Source organism: Manis javanica, chromosome 11, assembly GCF_040802235.1.
Source record: "Manis javanica isolate MJ-LG chromosome 11, MJ_LKY, whole genome shotgun sequence".
Taxonomy (NCBI): Eukaryota; Metazoa; Chordata; class Mammalia; order Pholidota; family Manidae; genus Manis; species Manis javanica.
Genome location: NC_133166.1, coordinates 16,851,834 through 16,875,667, shown reverse-complemented (window position 1 = coordinate 16,875,667; position 23,834 = coordinate 16,851,834). Strand labels below are relative to the sequence as shown.

At 47.0% G+C, this 23,834-nt stretch overlaps 1 protein-coding gene across 10 annotated transcripts in view; it reads right to left on the bottom strand.

Annotated features, from left to right (window-relative positions):
• The window catches only part of TENM4 (teneurin transmembrane protein 4), a 711,224-nt gene that overhangs the window by 119,467 nt on the left and 567,923 nt on the right, over positions 1–23,834 (bottom strand). For all 10 annotated transcript variants that reach the window (XM_073215955.1, XM_073215950.1, XM_073215952.1 and 7 more), the window contains 3 exons: positions 19,533–19,634; positions 17,404–17,598; positions 11,700–11,900 (listed from right to left, as the gene is read on the bottom strand). In XM_073215955.1, the coding sequence (XP_073072056.1) occupies positions 11,700–11,900; positions 17,404–17,598; positions 19,533–19,634 (498 nt within the window). The remainder of the gene's footprint in view (positions 1–11,699; positions 11,901–17,403; positions 17,599–19,532; positions 19,635–23,834) is intronic.

Below are 23,834 nucleotides of genomic sequence, written 5' to 3'. Positions count from 1 at the left end.
AATCCTGTTTGTTAAAATAGTGGGGAGGGGAAGCCGTACCTTTCCCCTAAAGGGAAAGACTTGCATATAATTTTCCTATAATTTTCCTATAATATTTTCCTGACTTGGAAAGATGCACAAAATTGACATAAGTGGGTGACAGAGGGGATCCCCACCCAAGGATCTGCGTGCTTTTCTGCGGGGCAAGGAATAGATGCAGGTAAAGCTGGTTTTAGGATTCCAGGGATATGGAAACACAGCCTTAGCCCCCATGTGACCCCCTGGGAAGTCTTTTACTGTCTGAATTAGCACTAAAAGGGATATTGGGGAAAATTGCTCTATTTTGCTTAGGACCTGAGGTCATAAGAGTGCCCTTAAGAAATTTTAATAGAGGGTTAAAAAGTTTTAAATGATCCCTGCTAGGATTTTCTGTTTCGTCACTAGCTCATTGGAGTTAGTGCACAGCTTGGGGAATTTCTCTGAAATCCTGGTATACTTTAAGTCCAAGCCATATTATATAGCATTTGAGGCAAAAATAAGGAGAAAATGTAGAACCATAGCTGGTGGCACACAGATACTATCTCATTAAATCCCTAAAGCAGCCCTGCTATGGTATTTTCATTCCCACAACATAGTTGAGGAAACAGCTTGAAGAGATTAAGTAACTTGCTCAGAAGTACTTAGCTAGAATGAAAGGTGACTGTGATTTACACAGCTTTTTCTGACTGTGAATGGTGGGGTCAGGTTTAGGCAAAAACTCAATTGTAATCTGACATATTTCCATGACTGGCAGTTATGTATGATCATCACCCCAGCTAGACTATAGGATCTCTGAAATCAGAGTCTGAGTTACTTTCCTCACATGGACCCAATGTTTATCATATTAACTACTTTTACTTTCATCTATCTGTTCATCTTCCATCCGTCTGCTCATCCATCAACCCACCTATCTATTCTCCCAATCATTTAATTATCTAAACTGCTATCCAGTCACCAAACCATCTAACTGCCTGAAATCCCTCCATCCATTCATCCATCCCACCATCCATCCCTCCACCATCCCTCCTTCCCTCCCTCTATCCATATATTCATTCTTCCATCCATCCATCCATCCATCCATCCATCCATCCATCCATCCATCCATCCATCCATCCATCCATCCATCTATCCATCCACTCCTCCATCCCTCCATCCATCCATCCAACCAACCATGTGACTTGAGCAAGTTCCTTCATCTTATTGTGTCTGAGCTTTCTTATTTGCAAACTAGGATATAGACACTAACATCTTAGGTTCATGTGAGGCTTAAGTGAACACCATGTTATGTGCCTAGTTATTATATACATCTTTTATAGCATAAACACTCACTATAAGGCTATGTTTATGTGCTGAAAATGCTAGGGGACGGGAGAGTTGGAAGACACTGAAGAGAACAAGGGCATGATGATGTGAACAACTGAGGTACCTTTCAAAACAGGACTAGATCAGAGCATAACCAGATGGGTGGGCTTCATGGGCTCTTCACCCTCCAGGGAGAGGTATGCAGGTGGAGACCCATGTGAGGGACAGGCCAAGATAATGGGAAAGCACTTAACCAATGGCCTCAATGTTTTCAGTGAAGGACGAATCTCTGCTGAGCGGGATGCTTATGTATAGACATGGATATTTGAAAGAGCCCCTTGGGGAATGAAAGCAAGAACTCATAAAGAACAAGAATGCAGCTGGCAGGGCCCAGGAAAGGCTAAAGATTATGAGTATGATGTGAATTGGCTTCCAGGGCTCAAAAGCTCGGCTGTAGGAGGAGGGACGGTGAGTGGCTGGAATGATCCTGGGTTTTCCAAGGTGGGTGTGGAAGAAAGGCACAGAGACAGGGAGCTGTGCTAGGAAATAGCTGGGGGTAAAGGGCCATGGGAGGGGGAAAACGCAGAAGGGTGGTAAGGCAGGAGAGAGCTGACGCTGGGTGGCAAGTAGCAAGAGGGTCTCCCTTAGGTGCATTTAGAAGTTAAGAAAGAGAAGAGGAAAACTAAGAGGAGCAGGTTTTGTGATCGAAACATGAGAAGACACCTCAAAGATTCTCCTTGTTGCCTGCAGACAGGAAAACCAGGGCCCAGAGAGGAAGTGCCTCAATCTTTGCCACAGAGTGACATGCGTGTCAGTGCTTAGGCAAGAACTTGGTGGCTGCTTTAGGAAACGGTCATGTAGGGGGCCAGCCAGACCAACGGCTAAGGGGGTGCCTCACCACCCACTGGCCCCGCCTCCCTCCCTTTGCACATGCTGTTACCAAAGTCTAGGTTCTCCTTTATCCTGATCTTCACATGATTAACGTGAAATTTGCTTTGCACTTTGGTTCCAAAGCCACTTTCAGTTCCCCAGCTGGAAGGGGTTTCATCTGCCTGTCTTCTCTAAGCCCTTTATATGAACCTTCCTTTATCTGGGCTATTGGTCTTCCTGTGATGCCTCCCAAACCCTGCCATCATCAGATTAATCTCCACATCCCACAGCGTGTCTTACACAGGAACAGGAAATCTGTCCTCTCACTGTATCCATGTGCTGCCAGGTTCCAGTGCTAGGAGGCAGGGGGCTCCATGTAATTAGGCAAGGCTCTGTTTTTGCATAGAACAGAGGCTTGGATTCAGGCAACGTGGGTATAAGAGACTGCTCTGCTACTTCCCAGCTATGGGAGACAAATAGTGTATACCTCTGAGCCTTATCTTTATCATTTATAAAATGGTGATATTGATACCTATCTACCAGAATTTTAAAATTGATTTAAACATATATTGAGCACCTACTATGTGTCAGATACCCCTAGAGGCTGGGGATTCAGAAATTACATTAAATTATTCCTAGCCCTAAGGAACTTAAGTCTACCTACATGTGTAACTGAGCACAAAACTGGCCACCTTGCTTGGCACAGAGCAGGCTAATTACAAGCTAACTTTCTTTCCTACAGGCAAGATCTCCCTGTGTTTTGAATAAATTGCTTCAAATATAGCAATCCCTCTCTAAGTTGGGCACATGGCTCTCCAGTTTTCACTGCGGGTTTCAGGAAGAGGCTAGGAGGTGAGGAAGGTACAGGAAGGGAGCCTCCGACTTCCTTACAGTAATTAGTCTCCTTTTGACACTGAGGCCAAACCCAAGCCACCTTCCTGTGCTTTTCAACTCCCATCTTTACCACCAGGGAGGTGGAGCTCTTCCGAGCCCTGGCTCTGTCCTACAGAGCTAGACTGCAGAAAGCTAATGAGCCTCGGAAAGCACATGGCCTCTCACCTCAGTGAAGGAGCTAGGAAAGCTTTCAAATCAAGCAGAAAAGTGAATCCCAGTGTGCTGGCGCATAGTGGGCTCCTCACCTATTCCCTCAGGACTAGAATTTCAAGCTTTATGAAGCGCCTATCATAGGAAGTGGTTAGCCACTGTTATTCATCTTAATTAGAGGGCATCTGGCCTCCTCATCAGAAGAGTTCAAACGTAGCTAAGAGGAAGCCTCCAAATAGGGTCTGACTTTATTGGAAGGGTTACAAACCAGGAAAGGGCTGGTGAGCAGAGAAGCCAAATAAAACGACTGGCATGTGTATTTTTGGCTAGGGCTAAAACACTATCTAAACCTTGCTGGAAGGGCCCAATTTGGTGAACTGAACAGACAGCTGATGTTTGATAGAATCTGGACCTGAGTACCACCTTTTGAATAAGCCCACCCGCCATCTCAGAGAGACCTAGGTTTCATCTTATCTAGGCTACAAGCATTCTCCAGTGGACACATCAGCACCTTTTCCCTGACCCCTCCCCTCAAAGAGCCTGGCAGAAACCTGGCCATAAAAAGCCTCTTGACCTGTTAGAGATCCTCTTTCCTTTGTTCTGCTGGCCAGGACAGAGGGGTCCCTCTCAGGTTCAGCAGTAAACCTGCTTGGACTGTTGATTTCGCATCCCCTCTTTTTCTTTCATCTATCCCCTCTTTTTTCTTTCAAAATTAAATCCTCTTCCCCTAAACCTCCAGCCTTGATATCCTTTTGTGAGAGGCCCACCTCTCCATCTAGTCATGTGCTCATCTAACTCTCTTCAGACACCCCCACCTCAATGTCCCCCAAGCATGTCAACCTGCATGCCAATATTAGGGTGAGCTTTCTAAAACCAATCCTGACCTTGTCACACCTCTGCTTAAAACTTCAGTGGCTCCCACTGACAGATAAAACCTAAACTCTTTCAAGGTCATTCTTGATCTAATGCCCCTAACTTCTCTCACCTCTTCTCCATCTTGCTATTTTCACAAATATCCTAGGCTAAGCCACTCCAAACTACTGGTCTTTCCTAGAAAAAGCTGTGATCTGTCTCATCTGTGTACATGTTGCAAATGTTTGACTTCTGTAGTGGGCTGCTGCAGGGTGCCTGCCCCTTCCTTCCATCTCTGCTAACTCAAACCCAACCTCCACATCCACCGTAAATCCTACTTCCTCCAAGAAGCCACCCTGATCACCCCAGCTGAAGGCGATTCTCTGTTCCTTGAACCCTTGAAAGCTGACAGGTACATTATGATCATGATCCAATTTACACGGTTCCTGGCAGCATTCAAATAAAGTGATATCTCATAAACGTGATCCATTATTCACAGTGAATGTTTTAAGTATCAGCATAAACCTTGATATTGACAGGGGATAAACATGGGCTCTGAAACCAGACAAGGCTGGATTTGAATCCTTGTTTTCCCAGAGTGTCTTTGAGCAAGTTACTCATTGCTCTCTGAACCCTGGTATCCTGGGAATAACACCATATACAATGTCAGAGGTTTATGCATTTGTTGTTTGAATAAATCATGCATCACATACATGAAGGAGCTCTGTAAAATGTAAATAAAGTTTCCACTCAAAGAACAGTTACTATCTGAAAATTACAAGTTATCAAGCCAACAGTTTGATTCAGGAAGACAGCTGGAGATTTTGTACAAGATATCAGCTTGGGCATCCAAAGAGAAACCTGACTTTGAAGCCCAATTTCAGGAGGGCTTATATTTACATACTGAAGAGCACCAGTCCTGATAGAAAATGTTCCAGGGCTGTCAAGGGAAATTCTACTAAATTACAAAGCTGCCAGCTCCTGCTTTATCAACCTTTAACTCTGGCAGTAGTAAGTGGTAGGCCTGTCTGGGCCCAATTTCTCAGTCTTTGATTAAATGTTAGGAACTGACCAAATCATTGTGTCTAAGCCCCCACACTGCTCTTCTGTGCCTCCTGCCTACACCTCCTCTTCTTTCTCGGCCTCACTGTTGGTCTCTCAGATATTTTTTTTTCTGAACTTTGATTTTCGGCTATCACTTGCTGTTGGGAAAGGGTCCAGGAAATGTCAGGTCTCAGTGGATATTGTTCCCCAGGTGGAATTCTAACCTTGAGGACCCCTCCCATAACATACCTATGCAGAAATAGCCCAGCCTCATCATTTCCTTTTGATGTTTAATTGGATGACGGTGTTGTGCTTTCTGGGCCGAGAAGCTAATGCATCTCAGGGAGGGAACAATTCCGGCTACACAAATGAGACGTGTAACCAGGGAGAATGCTTAGCGCTGAATCTAATTTTCTCTCCCATCCACGAACCTAAGACAATTTCTCTTCAGCAGGCATTAAAGCATCTCACTTAGTCTTTCTGTCATTAATAAGAATTAAATTCTGTTCCCTCAAATTTAAATGTAATTATATTTTGCCTCGTAAATAAAATTGAATTACCATTTTCAAAATTTAGCACTAATGCAACTGCTATTTCTAGAGCTTTAATTTTTTTTTTAACCCTGTTACTGCTTCCAGCTAATTTTTAAAAAGTATTGGGCTTATTTTGCTGTCAATTGTGACTTAATTTGATAACAGAGCTTTTCCGTTTCCTATCCATCCAGTCATATTTGTTATTAATTATGTTTTGTGATTTGCTTTTCTTTTTGATAGGGGAGGAGAATAGTAGGGAAGAAACTGGAAGCTCAGCAGCTCTGGGTTTGAATTCTAGAAGGTCCCCTAAATCAAGGTACAAGCTGGGCCAGGCTGAGCTGAGGGAACTAGAGAAAGAGCTGCGGTGTGAAGTCTGAAATCAGGGAAACCCTAGGTGCGTACCAAGAAGATTTTTAATGAGAGATTTTTAACAAGGCATTCAGGGGACTCCACGGTTTGGACCCTGCCAGCCTTGGTGGCCTGTCTTCCTCCACTGACCCATGGCTCCCACTCCCCAGTCAGATGTCAGACTGAGTAGGACCTCACAGATGGCCCTCCTGCCCAGCTCCCTGCTTCTGCACATGCTGCGGCCTCTGCCTGGACTGCCCTCCCCTCCTTTGCCAGCAGGGAGTGCCCTTCAGTGCCCTCTCACGTCTGGCTCACAGGGCTCCCTGGCGAAGCCTTGCCCAGTTCCTCTCATGCCTCTGCTGACGGAGACCCCTGGTCCTGCCCTTGTGCTCCCAGCCCCACTGCACACACCTCAGTCAGAGCCCTTACCCCGCCGCATAACTAGTGTTGCTTCTTGGAGGGACTGAGGCTCTCTGATCCTTGGTGCCTAGAACAGTGCCCGGCCCACAGGGCAGCCTGAACAGTTCATGAGTGAATGAAATGGATGGGTGTGCCTATGGCGGGGGATGGTGGGTACGCGTCCGGGGCTGCTGCAGAGTGTTCTCCCTGCGGAGGCTCTGCTCCTCTGGAATGGAGCTCAGGAGCTCATTATCCTGAGAGGAGGCTGTGTTAATGCCGCACAGCCCTTGTGCTGTTGATGGCGATAAATGTGTCAGCACGTGAATGACTATTCACCTAGACGCATGACTAGTGAAGGTGGCTGGGGGGAGGAGGTGGTGGGGACTCTCAAAACCAGGAGGAAACAGAGCCTCTCACGGAGAAAGAGAGTTGTTTAACGTCACATAGTCTCAAACCAGGTCTGGCTCCAAACCTTCCCTATAAATTTTGCCCTTAAACTTAAATTTGTTGGAGTCTAAGGGCTGTTTGGTGAATTTAGATTTAATTATGCATTCCAAAAATATACACTAATACTTTATTTGTTGAATACTCACTGAACGCCAGCTACATGCTAGGCATTTTATACATACAAATTAAAGCTAATTTGAAAAAAAAACCCTGCAAGGCAGGTATCATTAGCCTTATTCTTTGGATAAGCTCAGTTTTGAAAATCTAGCTTGGTCTCACTCCAAATCCCATGCAGTTCTGTCTGACTGCACACGTTGCCTCCAAACTTGGACCACTGATCCTGAAAGATCTCCACCTGCCATTCCATGAAGCTCAATTGCAATGAAATGATAAGAATCGTAAACCATCACCAGCACGAGCATTTTACAGGCAGAATCTCTGCCATGTACTGCTTCTGTGAGCCAGCAACCCAAGGAATAAAATGTAGTGAGAGGGCCTCTCAAATAAGTCATTTATGGAAGACAAGATTGGAGGGAGTTTCCAGAGCAGTGGAAATGAGGTATGAATTTATGAAGCTGGGGTGGAGGGGAAGGGACAATGATGAGTCTAAGTGGTAGCGACTGAAATGGGATCCTGGGAGATGCCACAGAGCCTGAGATCTCCTCTAGAAGTCATTAGGCTCTGAGAGAAAGGCAGGCTTTTCCAATTTTAAGGACCATCTAAGAGGTTAAATCCCTTCCCTTTTCTAAGGCAGCTCTGAGCTGAGAGGATGAAAAACCAACTAAAGCACTTGGGTGGGGGCAGTCAGTCTGTCCCCAGCGGGGCAGTGTGCCCACTTTATGCAAGAGCTGCTGAGGCCGCCAGCCCAGTAGGGCTGCTCCCCGGGAAGATGGCTTGAAGGAGGAAAGTGATGTCAGCTCTTCTCTAGTTGGGGTGGAGGGTTTCTGGCTGGCTGAATCTGGAAAGTGACAGAGAAGGAGCTCAGGGATTTGGTTTCAGTTCGAGAGAGAGAGAGAGAGAGAGAGAGAGAGAGAGAGAGACAGAGACAGAGACAGAGAGAGAGAGAGAAAGAGAGAGAGAGAGAGAGAGAGAGAGAGAGAGAGAGAGAGAGAGAGAGAGAGAGAGAGAGGGAGAGAGAGGATCTGGGTGGAGAGGAGTTCTGAGAGAAGGGGTTAGATTGTCTGGTAGTGTGCCGGGATCTTCCTGGGCAGAACCTTGAGCTATAGCCCCTCCCTCCTCTTTGATTATTCAGCGAAGAACCTAATGCGTGTCAGGCTCTGTGCTAGGGATACTAGTAGACCCTGACCGCCACGGAGTTCATAGCTTGGCAAGAGAGGGGCACAATTACAATACATTACTCACATACCAAAGTGATCAGGAGGGGCGGTGGAGCCAGATCTGGTTTGAATCTGGACTCTGCCACTTACTAATGGAGAGACCCGGCAAGAAATTTCACTTTCTTGAGTTTAGTTTTCTAACCTGGAAAATAGAACTAGTAACACTTCCTCCACAGGGTTCTTATGAACCTTCCCTAAGAAACGGAACTAAAGCATTAGTTCAACACCTGGAACATGGTAAGCACCATGAAGTGGGTGGCTCTTTTAATTAATGCCCCATTGTGTGGCTTATCAGGAAGAAAGACAAGATTACTGACAAGGAAACCTCTGGATGAAAAGGGGGCTTAAGGCAAGGGCGGAGGACTTAGAAACAGAGGGCCTGGATGGAATTCAAACTCTGTCACTGATCAGCTGAGTCTCTCTGGGCAAGTAATATCCTCTCTCCAACTCTTTCCCATCTGCACAATTCCAGCAGTAGCAATCGCCGTCCCCACCATGACTGTCGCCATAGCCACCTCTGCCCTCACGCCCACATCCCAGGAGACTGAGGAAGTGAAGTCCCCCGGGCCCGGAGCTGAGGACAGAGGTGTGCTGGGGGTGGGCTGGGGCAAGGCAGCCCTGCTCCTCCGGACCACATGGGTCCGTTCAGCAGCTTTCCTGCCTGGTTCCACAGGAAGGCAGGCACAGGAATGAGGCCGGGTTTAGGGGGTACTTCTGAGATGGGTCTGGAGGCCAAGCTGCTGGGAACCCGGGGGGCCTGAGTAAATGCTTGGATAAAATCTGACTTCAGTTTTCACATACCTAACCAAAGTGCTGGGGAACTTGTCAGCTCACATTTCATTACAGGCTGGTTGTTGAGGGCAGGGAGTGCTGATTTAAACTGCTTTCATTAAATCCTGTTCTCTGTGCGAAGCAGTAAGACATTGCAGGGAAGAGATGGTCCTCTTTCCTAGGAGAGCAGAGGTGCCGGAACTCATTTCCGCCAACCCTGCAGCCCACAGTCACTGCTGATGGTGCGAGGGTCACTTAGGGTGTGTCTGCTGGCCTGCAGCTCCTGCTGGGAAGGCTCTGGGCAGCCTTTTCCAGCCCTGCCATGTCAGGACAAACACCACAAATAACACGACCAGAGCTACTGCCTGCTAGGTGTCCGAGTTATGCCGGACACTCTGCTAACCATTTTACTGGTAACTTCTCCCTGAATCTTTCCGACAGCCCTGGAGGTCTTTTTACCTCAAAGGAAACTGAGGGCCAGGGAAGTTAAGCAACTTGCTGAGGCCATGCAATTGCTGAGGCCATGCAATATGTGGGGAGCAGGTCTTCTGAAAGAGCCCAGTGCCTGTTCCCCCACGGTAACTAACTCCCTGAACACGACAGCCCATTGGCTCTAGTGGCATCCAGGCAGCGAGGCATCTCTTGCTTAGCTACATGGCAACGAATCAATAGTTTTCAAACAGCTTCCACTCAGTGAACGTGTGTTTGGAAGGGAGGTGGGAGAAAGATATGAAGCGCTCACCCTCCGCAGGCACTGCTGTGTGTGTGTACACACCCATGAGATACTTTAATGATCACAGAGCCTTTGAAGGTGGGTGCTATTACTACCTTCATTTTTCAGATGAGGAAACTGAATAGAGGCAAAGCCAAGTGCCTTTCCAAGGACATACAGTTAGCGCGCAGGGGAGCTGGCACTGAGCCCAGGCAGTGCTTTCACTAGCCTCCAAACTGGCTTCCTGAGGGGAAGTGACAGCTGAGGGGCACGTGCCCGTGGGGAGGCAGCACCGAGTGCTGGGAAGCAGGCTAGGCTTGGGGCCCCAGGTTGGGCTTTGCCTCCCAGCCGGCCAGGCACCAGTGAGCTTTGGGCAAGTTGCGTCAACTCCCTGAACCCATCAGCCTGCCTCTGCCTCACTGGGCTGTTGTGCGCACATGCCTAAGGGAGAGAGAGGAACATCTATATACGCTGTGAACCACTTGGCAAACACGAATTGTCACTACTATTGCAAGAGAAGACAGTAATTTTGAAGCCATCTTTTAAATGCCTGGCTCCGTGGCAATCATGATACTGTGTTAGTCAGTTATAGGATAGAGATTTAAAAACTATAGTCCACATTTCCGAAAGGGCATATTTCATCTTGCCTCTATCAAAAGCCTTCATTAATCTCAAGGGCTCTCACCAATGGCTGTTTTCAGCGTCATCATAACACTAGCTAACATTTAGTGAGCTCATATCATGAGCAGAGTGGCATGCTAAGTGCTTTCTCATATTACCTTAAATAATTCTCCAAATAATGACCCCAGAAGGTAGAACCATTATTATCTCCACTGCGCAGCTTAGGGAGTGAAGTAACTTGAGCAAAGATAGAACCGCTAAAGAGCAGGGCCAACTTTTGAGCCCAGGTCTGCCAGACTCTGGGACTCTTCCCAGGACATGGAGCAACCCTGCTCCTTCACACGCGGAGGGTTTGGTAGCAGTTATGGGCAGTGGTGGGTGCGGAGTTCAGGAAGATGAGCTCTCACAATTCTGCTCCAAGTCCCTTCCACTGGTTCTGTTGCCTCCTTTTACAGGGTCAACAGAAGAATATTTAGTGATCTCACCCAAAGTTCCACCTGCCTCCTTCAGAGGCTGTGGCGTTTCATCATGGATTAACAATGCACGGACAGTTATATACCCACCATAAATTAGCTTTGCAGTCACATTATGAACAATACAACCCAGTGTAGCTTTAAGAGACCATTTATTATATTGCTATAAACAGAGCTATATAAAAAGAATTATTTCTAAGACCCTGTGCATCTGTGTTCCCAATCATGTCTTTGCACAGGCTTTGCAAACACGGATAAAAGTCCAGTTTAGACTGGTATTGAACATCAATTCTTCATTCGATGGGGAGAAGTAATTCAAAGTATTCCAAAGGCAGAAACGCCCATGGATCTCATTAATGCTAAAGGTCTCAACCATCTTTCCAGATCACAACCAGAACTGTTAATACATGACATAATGAGCTGATTTGAGCTTCGCTTTGTTTAAATAGCATAGCGTGGTAAGAAAAGTGATTAAACTGTAAAAAAAAATTGTAGCTGGAGATACTACCCCTTTTTAGCTGCATCCTTGGGCAGGATTATTTGAAAACATGCCGGGCCTAAGGTTCCTTATGGGGTTTTCTCCACGTTTGTCCCCTTGCTGTCTCCCCATCATAGTGTGAGAGCCGAGATCTCAATGACACACATCTATTGTTATAGTTCACATGGTTAAGGGATAATGCTTTGGCACTCAAGACCACCATTCTGGAAGGAATAACACAAAGATACAATTTTTGAATCCTCTCCCTACCTAAGAATAGAGGTGTTGAGGGCTAGAGTTTGGGGGAAGAAAAGCACTCAGAGACATGGGTAATGCACTTCCTCATGACTGAGAGCAGGTTCAGATCACTCATCACTAATGAATAGTGAGCATGTCACCATGGGAAGGTCCTCCCCACGTCCCTACTGTGCTCTTCTCCCCACAACTTACCGATGGAGCAGTCATGTCCAGTCCAGCCTGGGTCACAGCTGCAAAGCCCGGTGTCTGGGAGGAAGGTTCCATGGCCTGAGCACTGGTCCAAGCACGTGGCCCTGGGTGTCTCACAGTTGCTGCCTCCCCACCCCACAGAGCAGTGGCACTCGCCTCGCACGCAGACACCTCGGCCTGAACACGTGGGGTCCATGCAGTCCACTGTGGCAGAGAGGAAAGACAACACAGGTGAGCACCTGCCCAGCAAAGTGGAGGCTTCTTTAAGTGAATCATTGCACTTTGTAGTGGAGGGGCTTCACGCATTCTGGCAGCAGGACACAGATTTCCGGTGCAGAGGCCACTTGGTAGAGTGATGAGCCAGAACTCCAGTAAATAAATGGTACACCTGGTAACTGGCTGTTTACCTCTTGATGTCTCAGTTCCTTCTCCTGTAAAATGTGGATATGAATTCCTACCTCTTAGATTGTTGGGGAAACAGAGTAAGAACTACCTGTCCAGTGGTGCCTTCTACATCCGTAATAACTGCAACAGTTGAGGAGCAGGTTTTGTTTTGCTCACTTTTCTATCTCCACCTCCCAGAACAGTGCTCAGCACATAGGAGGTGCTCCATTCATCTTTGTAGAACAAATCATTACTGTTTACCACGTCACAATGCACTTTTATTTATGTGACTGTGGGACTAAAAGAGATCCCTCAGCTTAAATGAGAATATATTTTGCATTTTAATTCCATTAGATTTTATCATCTTCCCCAAATTCTTGTGATTGATATAAACTTTGAAACCTTACTTTCCAGAGGTCAACCATTTCCAGGACTATTCAAAATTGGATGAGGTCACTGGGTACAGCCTCTCCTAACACTACAGCTATGACTCTAGCTGTAGTTTGCAGCCAATCGTCCTCAGCAGGGCTCCTAAAGCCCCAGGTCTAACGGGTCTCAAGAGACCAACCCAGAGGGAGGGAAAAGAGAACAATACTGTGGGTGACCGGCTCTGTGCCTCTACTTTAGGAAGAGATTTATATACATCATCAGGCTCAGTTTTCCCAATAACCCAGTGAGGTACAGATGAGGAAACTGAGGCTCAGAGAGGTAAATAATTTATGCCAGATCATACAGCTAAACCCTTACAGAGAGGAACCTGAAGACAGCTCTCTCATTCTGAAGCCAGTGATATTTCTGTTACTAGGGCTGATTTTCCTAAATCAAAGCTTTAGTTATGGGGCTACACAAAATCGACAGAGACCTTTAATCTGCCACGGAGCCCTGCTCAGAAAATGGAGAAGAGGGTTGGGGGCCAGCTGATCATATGGCTCCAGTTCACATGGACAGTACAAAAGGCAGTGGAGAGAAGGCAGAGCTGGCAAAGGAGGTTGGTCCATGCTCCCTGTTCTACCAAAAGTTGTTAAGTCTGTCTTCCCTTTCAGGGAGGTAGGAGATCCTATTCACCTTGTAACTGTAAGGGGAGAGTGTTTCCTGGCGGGGGTCCCAACATGTAGCTATTGGAAAAAGAGTGTCCACGGAGCTGCAACAAATATAGCCAGGTTCCTCTAACAGAAGCCCACGAGGAAGCCTGTACTTCAGGGGAAGAACTTAGCTTTTTGACCTGCGAGGTCCTAGGTTCAAGGATCACAGGACAAATGTACTGGTTCTATGACCACAGTCGTCCATACCTGCTCTGGGTTTCCATGTCTACAAAGCAGGTAAGGCAAAGTTACCTACTGCTCAGGTTGCTGTGAGGACACAGAGGATTTGAAAGGACTACATAAGCTATAAATTGTTGCAAAGAAGTGATTTTTTTTCATTCTATCAGCACATTCAGTGGCATGACTTGGGCAAACTGGTCAGAGATGCTTTTACTTTATTTATAATCCAGATATGCTTTTACTTTATTTAATTACATTTTATAACCCAGCATATCTGACATTTGCACAAAGGACTGGGAAACTTGGCTTGGGTATGTTAGAGTCACAAACACAAATGGGCAGAGACCTTACAAATGGCAACATTCTGGGAGCAGAATGTTTATATGAGTGACAACTCATTAAGAAAGTTCTTTTATTTATATATTTTTAAAGAAGTTTAATTTAATAACCTAAATTATAAAAAAGATCAGAGGTCAGGAGCAGTCATTTGCTAAAAACAAAATAATGATAACAAAAACAGCAATAACTATTCCTATTAATTTAGTTGCTCTTCTATGTCATTTTTTGCTTTGAAACCTTCTATACATTATCTCATTTAACTAACAACAACCCTTGAGGTAAATATCATTATCCTCACTTTACAGATGAGGAAACTAAAGCACAGAGGGGTTAAATAACTTGCCCAAAACCACATAAATGGAGCAATTCACACTTGTATCACTCTTTCCTAGTACAGATCTCTTGCTATTTCCTCTATAATCTCACTGGTCCAAAAATACACGCATACATGTCTACAGACATAAACACATGAAGTGGTTAAAAAAACAAGTAAGAACAAAACAAGAAATGAATTATGGCAAAGGGGAGAATTAAAAAAGCCAAATGAAGGCAGACAATCTTCCCTTGCAGTTCCTCTGGACAACATTTAAGAATGGTTAAAGCATGACCTGTTGGAGTTCCTGGTAATTAAAAATAATAAAATTAATAATAGTGATAAAATTTCATGACCTTCCTCACATCTCAGAACCTCAGAAGGATTATTCTGGTCCATTAGGTTACTATGATATTCCCTAGATTCAGAGAGCTTTCCAATTTGACAGGAAACGACTCAGCAGTTCGTATCCTGAGGCCTATAAAGGTATTTCCCCTTCCGTGAGTGCCTGGACCCCAGCTTTGGGATGAAGCTGTCTCTGAGGCGCCCTTGAGGTTGAATCTATAAATCTGCACTGTTAGCCAGCAAGCTGAGAGGGTGCCAAGTTTAGCAAGAGGCCCTTGGCGTCACAGTCCTGTTCCTCAGACACAGTAAGTCTGATAGGGATCCAGGAGCCAGCAAAACGAATTCCACACTCCCAGAAGATGGTCCAGGCAGGGAACAAAGATCAGAAGGAACTGAGAGGCTACCCCTGGGCGATTAACCGTCCCTTCTGAAGGTCCACTTGGCAAAGCCAGAGTGGAGAGGGAGGGAGTTTTAAAGGGGACAGTACCTCCAGGGAAGACGGTTCCAGCAAACCTCAGCTGAACTGGACGCAGTTCCTGCAGGGAGAATGTCGGCCCTGCTGATTCTGCGGCAGGGCCATTACCTAGGCTACCACAAAGTGCTGCCGGCGAGGTTCTAGGCGGCCTCTGCACCTGCCCTCCCTTTCTGGGGCCACTGGTGTGATGGGAGCCCTGGGATGCAGTTAAAGTCTTCCTTCCATTATGCCAGGATAGTTTCACAAATAATATTTATTTCCCGGAGAGCTGTGTGTAACATGGGAGAACCAGTTGGCCCAGAGTGGGGGGCTCTATACTGAGGACTAGGGAAGAAGTGGGCAGGCAAGTGCCCTGAACTTCGTACAGAAGACAGTGTAACTTAGTTTCCACCTAGAAGTGCCCAACAGTTCCATTTTTCTCTGCAGAGCTTGCCACTCAAGCCACACTTTCTGGTGGAAGCTTAGCTCATTAATGAAATGATGAGGCCTGCATGGCCAGGCTGCAAACACAACTCTTACCCCAAAATGTTCCACGCTTCACTGACCACACAGCTATTAGATGCTCTTCAGGACCAAAAACACAGTGTCTTGCCTTTCCCAGCAAAAGGCCTAAATTGTTCTTTTCTGCCCCTCCCCCAACTCCCACCAAGCGTCCTGTTGGCATGGTTCAGGCTTTAAAAAATATGGGGTAATAAACTTCAGAAGAAGGAAGAGGGAGAGACAGAGAAAGGTAAGCTTGTTAGCTGATGTTCTAAAAACACAGCGAAACCCGTTAGAACAGAGCTTGGAGTGGGAGAATGAAGGCGGCGAGAAACCCCCCTTACAGACACAAGGACTGTGCCATGGCGCTCCACCGGAGAAATGGAAATAATCAAAGGAATCAGTACCAGATGGCCCTCCTCCGAAAAGAAAGCGGGAGTGAGAACATTTCTTTTCAAACAGATAACATACATCAAAGAGCTAAACAACTCTTTCTAAGGAGCCCTGCACTCCGGGGCCCGGGCTGTCCAGCCGGCAGTCGGAGGACAGCCTCCAGTCCCCACGCAGCAGGCTGTGGCTCCAGGGGGGAACGCCCCGCCCTTTCGAGAGGAATCTCTTTGTTTTTCTTTTCTTCTCAAGGTCTTCACCTCAAGCAGCTAAATGGGAAAGGGACAGCACGTGAAGGTCACCACTGTCAGGACGAGGCAGCCAAGTCCCTTCGCTCCAAAGGCTGCACTCCTCTCTCCGACAGCAACAAGTTAATGGGTCTGAGCCAAGACCCCCAGGCACACTTGGGGTTTACAGGCAGCCTGTCTCAGGGAGGCGATACTTCTCAGACACTAATCCCTTCCTGTTCCCCACTCTTAAAATGGGCCCATTATATTCTTTTCCATTTTAGAGAAAATGATGCCTTGAGAGGTGGCTACCTGTTGAATCCCAAATGGGTGGGGAGACTAGCTTTCCTTGGAGTTGCTCCCTTGGGGCCAGGGCCTGAAACTGTGGACGGTGGGAGGTAACAACTATTAGCCTGGTCCCTCAGGTTCAATGGCAACATCTATCCACTTTAAAAGATCCCAGCTGAAGTGAGTAGGGTGAAACAAGAAACATGCTTCAGTTGTCCCCAGAATAGTCCCAATGATGTGAGATCCAACATTTACAGAGCATGGGCTGTGTGTCAGACCCTGAAAGTGCCTCATGCGGTCACCTAACTCTGTGCTCCCATCAGCCCTGCAAGGAAGCAGCTCCCCATTCAGCAGATGAGGGAACTGAGGTTCGTGAGTGGCGGTGCCAGGACTCAAACCTACATCTAACTTAAGCATGCGCTCTTAGAAGCACACTTAACTGTGCACACGAGACTCCTCACTCATCTGGAGATCCCACACAGACAAGCGGAAAGAGTACTGGGTCTGAAGTAGGAAGACCCGGGTGGAATCCAAGCCCTGTCATCAGTGAGCTCTGTGGCCATGGGCATGTCGCTGCCCTTCCCTGGGCCTCAGTTTCTTCATTTGTGAAACAAAGGTATTTATTTGTTTCACCTGGTTAGGTTTTCTGGGAAAGAGCTGATGACCCTGTTCAATAGGTGGTTCCCTTTCCAGCCCCCATCTACCTGGGCCTCTACTTACTTTAGGAGAGAGAACCATGCTGATGAGCACCTAAAAGCCACACACATTAACACACACGACTGCGGTAATGGAAGGCAGATCTGGAAGGTCTAAAACAAACTGTTGGCTCAGCGCTTGGGGCTGGAAACACTGGCCTCAAACCTAGCTCTGCCACCAACCAGCCGGGTGCCAGGGGCAAGTCATTTGACTGAGTCTTGGTTTCCTCAACCATCAAATGGAGGTTATTTTCCTTACACAATACAAGGCTTCTAGCACACAGCCTTGTATGCAGTAAGTGCTCAATACATGGCGCTTCTCTTCCCTTCAGTGGCCAAGCCCGATTTGTCTGTCCTCTTCCATGGTCACTTCCTGCTGATGGGGGCCTGGCTGGGCAGGTGGGGTGTGGGCACAGGGCTGCTCAGGAGCTTTCCCCGGCTCCCTGGATGCCCTCGAGGCCCTGAGCTGCCTCCATGTCAGCAGGTGCTGCAGCCGCCCCCACACATCTTACCTTCTTCGCAGCGCTCGCCCTTGTAGCCAGGGCTGCAGATGCAGGTACCCATGATACAGGTGCCATGGTGGCTGCAGGCCACATCCACACACTGGCTGGTGGGCACGTCACACTCAGCACCTTTCCAGCCGCTGTGGCACAGGCACCTGCCCTTCATGTACTGGCCATTCCCGCTACAGAGCACGGGGCAGGAGGCTGGGGAGACAGCACAGGAAACCTGGCATGAGTCAACGCCCAGGGGACCCCACATCTGTCCTTTTGTCCCCTCGGCCTGCTGGCTTGACCAAGAGCCTCAAGTGCTCTGCTGTATTTCCCACATGTGTCGATCAGCCCACTTCTCTTGCTCTGTTTCATTCCAGTTTGAACACACCTGCAGTCATAGGTGAAGGTGTGTGGTGCAGGGCCGGGTGGAACCGCGCCCACCGAATGCCCCTGGCCCCCACGCATGCGTGAGGCCACCAAGGCCCTCAGACATGAAGCTCCAATCTGTTCCTTGGTCTCACTGGAAAAGCCTGGCTGGGCCTCCTGCCTGGCCTGACTCTCCCCTCCAGGGCTCTCCTTGTAATAGCATTCCATTTCACATCCCACACCTCGTCTGCAGCACCACTTACTGTCATCTTTAACCCAGCGAATCTCAGCTTTTCTTGCCTTTCAGGCCCCACTCAAGCCCCGCACACTACAGCCCCCACAAGAGAACAGCAAGCCCAACTTGGCTCTTTAAAGCATTATCTTTCCATTCTGCCTCTTAGACTAAAGGGCTTTGTGATCATCTGTGCGAAGGACACTATATAAAAAAAAATTATGTTTCATTGTGCGTAAGTACCCACCAGCTTTACTGAGATACAATAAGGCTGTTTTATACATGCCTCTTAACTTTAAGTGCATATGGGATGAGACAGTAATTCTTGTTAGAAGAAGTGACTCATCTCTCTCTCTCTCTCTCTCTCTGCGCCATCTTCCCCGGGCCCCCACCTGGCTGCTTTCCCTTTCACAGTACTCAGCAGGTAATCACTGGGCTTCCTCAGGGCTGCTAGCACTGCTGCCTCAAACCCAGCCTCCTTCACTTTCAGAAGAATAAGCAGAATCCTCACAGCAGGGTCATGGCTCGGTATTTGCAGGGTGCTCTTTCCCCAGCCTGGAAAACCCTTTCCGCCTTCCACCAATGAGCACCGCTCAAGTATCAGGTCTCAGCTCCAGCGTCACCTCTCCTGGACAGGCCTTCCTGGTCCTCATTCCATCCAGACTGAGACAACTGCTCCCTTTCCCGTGACAGGCGCTCCCTGCACTTACGTGCTATAGTAGTTTCACTTCCTAGCGGCCCCTTGGTCATAGTTTGTTTACTCATGGGTCTTGCAGACCAGACTCAGAGCTCCTGGGATTGGGTCTTGCTCAGGGTTGGAAGCCCAGAGCCCTAGAGGGCACTAAGCAAATGGCTGCTAACAGAGAGAACGGAGGAAAAGCCAAAGGAAGGGTCATTTTCTCAGGGCCAAATTCTCAGGGCTACAGATTTCCTCTGTCATTTTCCTGGTTAGTTCTTCTAGGACTGAGATGAATGCCAAATGAACAGGGCAGATCATGGGCAGCCTTTAAATTCTCTCAGTAGTGGTTACCATTAGCATCGCACATGCCCAAACAGGGAGCAACACTAGGGTCTGGTGTGCAGAAGCGCTGCCTCCCAAGTCCCTCTCCCAGGTGGTCTCTGTGACGATTCTGCTTGTGCTGGTGTCAGGTGACAGGGACGGGGCAGCAACTCAGGCCCCTCCAAAAGGCCAGAGAGAAACCGCATGAGCGGAAGATGAGATTCAAAGGTGCTTGGCAGAGGCTGATCACTTTTCTAAGGGGAAATCAACTCCACTGCCACTCCCCTGCCTGGATGACATGAAGTGCACCGTGGCTGCCCCTGTAAAGGCCCAACCTCCCTGACCTCCTGCGTCACGCAGATGTGGATAATGACGGCTGGTGCCTGCAGACCACCCTCTCAGGCCTTCTGAAGAACAGCCTTGGGGAGCCCTTCTGGGGCGGCCAGGAGGTGGCCTGGAGTTCTGCACTTGCTCTGAGACAGGGAGCCTGAGCTGCCCGTAGGGCCCGGGAGTGGCACTGGAAGCCCTTGTGCGGTGCGGACATCTCACCTCTGCCACAGTCGGGGCCCAGGAAGCCCAGGAAGCAGTGACAGGTCCCAGAGATGCAGTCGCCATTGCCATAGCAGTTGCTGGGGCAGTTATCCACTGACTCTGGAGGAGAAGAGAAGGACAGCTGAGAAAGCAGTGTCTTTACCCAAACATAGGGCCCAGTCACCAGCCTCAGGCTAACCAGGACCCATTTGAGCTCTCCTGGCCCTATCACTGAAAGGAACCCAGAGAGTTAAAAATTACGTTGATTTTACTCGTACTGAGGTTCGTCTCAGTGGATGCTGAGATTTTCTATACTGAACAAATTTTTTTGTGAATCAAAGCAGTTTGATTTGTTAGCAGTGGTTATCTTTGGATGTTGAGTTATCGAGTGTTTCTCATGGTCTTTATACTTCTGTGTTTTACATTTTTCTGCTAATGAGCTGATCTTCCATTAACTTGTTTATAAAGCTACTGGACACTTGTAAATCTGTCTTTTTCTGCCTTTGATTTTTTTCATCTTTCAGTCCTGTCCCCCCATCTCTAACTGGCTAAAGCAAGAGCCCTGTGGCTGGCCTCTCAGCTTCCTCTCTCATGCCCTACCTGAATCATTCGCCACCCAGCAGCCAGAGTGATTTCTCTGACACAAATCTGATCCCATCATTCTCCTGCTTAAACCCTTCAATGGCTCTCCATTTGCTGAGATGAAAAAATCCAAGCTTTTCAAAAGACATAGGAGTTTCCTTTCATATTTTCTTTGCCCTACCTGTGTCCCCAGCATCTGCTATCATGCCCATCTTCTGCAAGGACATTACTTTCTCTGCTTCTCCCTAATACTTCTGGTATACTCTGTGGGACATATCAAGGAAATACAGGGTTCATTTCAGAAAGATTTTTGTAAGAAATTAGTCAGTGTTTTGTAGCTCCAGGTAGTAAGCCCGGAGAAGATCTGTTTATTTGGAACAGCCATTTCTCACTAATGCTGGATGTGGAATAAGGGAAAAGAGGCCACCACACACTGAATGCCCTCTTTGTGTACCTCCACAAGTTTATCTCATTTCACTGTCACCAAATCTGCAAACATGTATTGTTATTCCTATTTAAAAAAAAAAAAAGAAGAGGCTGAAAGAGAGATGAAGTGACTTGCTGAAGGCCCCATAGATACTAAGTCACGGAGGCAGGATCTGAGCCCGAGCATTTGGATTCCAAGCCTGGTCTTCTGTATTATGCAATCTGGGCCTTGAGGGAACTTACCCCACAACAGAACTGAGGAGACTAAATGGGGTGACAGATCTATGGGACAGTGAGCCCAGCTCTGAAGACAACAAAAGACCCAGTGGAAAGGTAGAAAATTCTAGAACTTTCAGAGCTTCAAGAGATCTAACAGACTATTTAGCCCAGTGTTCTCATTTAACAGAGAAGGAAACTGAGAACCAGAGGAAGGGCAGGAAAATGTCAGTAAGGTGGGGCAGAGTTAACGATTCAACTCTAAGTCAGGAAACCAAGATAAAGGCCTCTGTTAATGAGATGGTACCATGTAAGACATGAGCCTTGCCTATAGGAAATTGGCAGCCTAACTGGGAGAATGAGGTAACAACCGCCACTTGGGCAGCAGCACAGGGCATGGAAGAAACTCTGCCTGGAGATAAGGAGACCGGGTGCTGGGGTCCATTCCTCTAGTACGACGCTGGGTGACCTCAAGCAACTTCCTTCTCCTCTCTGGGCCTCCTCTTCATATATGAAATGAAAGTGATGGCAGGGATGACCCTAGGATTCTTTCCTGTTCTACAATTCTGAGTCTATAAATTAAGAGAGAAACTGTGCAGAAAAGGTGTCCAGACAAGGGCATCAAGCCTTAAATGCAACACTTAGGGCTGATACCATGGCAACTGATATGGGGCAAAATCAATGGAGGGAAGGCTTCTTGGAGGTGAGCTTGAAGAAAGGCTTAGACGGGGGGTATCAAGGAATTCATAGCATGGAGCATTTTCCAGAAAGGTCTTTTCTCAACTGTCTGCCATTACCAACTTGGAAAGGACTTTAAAAGTTTGAAAAAATGGTGCAGATTTATGCTTCCTTTTGTGAGGGGATGGGAAATTCCACTCACTCGATGTTGTCCCTCTGCTAACACAAGCAGCTTTTTACACTAACACAGAGTTAAAGACAAGAGGGTCTCATCCAGCATGTGATCTCATAAAGCAGTCTGGGCCAGGCAGAGCAAGGCTACACAACCCAGGGTTCTGAGCATCTCTGCTTTCCATTGGCTTTGCCTGGGAGAATCCATGCTCCTAATGCCTTTAAGTTAGACGTGGCTTCTTAAACACTGTTCTTATAGAGAAACACTTAAGTTTCATTTTGAATATTCTTTCAAAAACAGGAATTGTGAGGGAAGTTTAAGACAAGCTTATTTTCCCTTTAAGCTCCTGGCTAAGGGCACAGTTGGAGGGTGGGCTCCACCTGAAGTGTGCAGGAGTACAGGATAGAGAGGGCCACGGTCTGGCTTCCAGGCCTGTTCTGCTAGTTAATGACTGTGGGGCCTTGGCTGTGTCACTTCAGCTCTCTGCACCTTTTTCCTCATCCTTACACTTGCTCCTTCCACACTTCCTAGCTTAGCAACTTCATCCCTTTTTTCAAATCCTGCTCGAATGTCCCCTCCTCTGACAAGCCTTTCTGACTTCTGAAATAGGGTAAGTTACTCCTAGGACTCTTCTTCCCCTCACCCCTATTAAAGCACCATACAGTCTACATTATTGACTGTGAACTCTTTGAGGGCAGAAAGTGACTTTATTGATCTGTGTATTCACCCTGGTATCCAGTCACAGAAGGGTCTCAATAAATGTTTGTTGCTATCACTGCAAGAATTCAATTAAATGAACTTAGAAACCCTTTCAGATCTAAAATTCTATGGTTCAGTCCTTAAATTCAGTGGTATAAAATATGTCTCCTAATAAAATTACTACAATTACTAGTTGCATTTTTCACAGGACCAACTGCAGGTAAGTGTTGCACGCTTCTAGATTTTGATTTATGAAGTCTGCAAGACACAAACCTGATAATCACCTGCCAAAAAGCTTTCATGGTAAAAAAGTGAGAAAAGTATGTTTTATGTGACTGAATATAGTGTTGGCTTCTAAATCTGCCAGAATAGAAGCCTGTTTACTACAAAACTTGCCCCAGGCTGTTGATGTCAGAAAAGGCAGAAAGTTTACGAGACATGAAATAATTTTATGATAGCAGTAAGGAAGGAGAAGAGACACATTTAGGGAATATTTCCTTTGATGAAATGTTTATGTATATAGTTTTTCTTCCACTTGGATGGATTTCAACTACTTGGGGTCCACTTGGGACCCCACAAATCATATGTCCATTGACCAGATATTTCTATGCTAAACATTAGTGCAGAAATGACGCTCATTGGCTGGGGAGAAGTGTGAACTTTATTGCATAAATATGTGATGTTTCCACTTAGTGTTTGGTGAATTTCTGCCCCTATAATTCCTTCCTGCTTTGCTCATGTTCAAACTGCCTCTGCTTTCAGTTAGCAGAGGGTATACCTTTAGATCTGCTCAGATCTGAATTAAAAATGTAGCTGCCTATGAATACCTGGCTTTCATAATTGGGTGTATGGTGTGTTGGAAAATGGGGGCCTTTTCCCCTAGCTTCTGCTTTTCTGTTACCACAGTGGGACCTGTTAAGAAATTTGATTTTTAGGAACTTGTTTTTCTCTTCATCAATATTGGAATGAAGAGTTTAAACATTTCCTTAGCTCACTCTCTGGACAAGTGTTGTGAGTGGATGTGGTCTCTGGATGCTAAACAAAATGTTGCTTGAAACACAAAGGGGCATGTGCAGCAGGAAGCAACAAATGCCATGCTAGGTCATGCTGGAGGAGACACGGGGTATGGGAAACCACACAGGCCTGGGTGAGCCCACCGCACGGCCTCATTTTGTCAGCTCACTACCCTTTTCCAGAAACAAATCTTAGCATCACTATGTCAGGCTGAAAGATGAACACACGTTGATAAAAATGTCCTCCTGAGTTGAGGGTTGACGCCTGGGAAAGATAGCCTTCATTTTCCACCTTCTGCTTTTCTCTTTTGAAATTCTGAAGCCTCAATTCAGAGTGAACAAGGACAGACCACAGAGGACACTCCTGCCTGGAGGAGGACTACCAGGCAGTCTGCGTGCCTGCTGGACTCCTGTTTTCCAGGGCAATTACACTACACGAGCAAAGGAGGCTTTTCTCCTCCACAAGTTCCCCATGGCATGGGCACAGCTGCCTCATGCCCTGGTCTGAGCAGGCAACCTTCTGTGATTACAGGG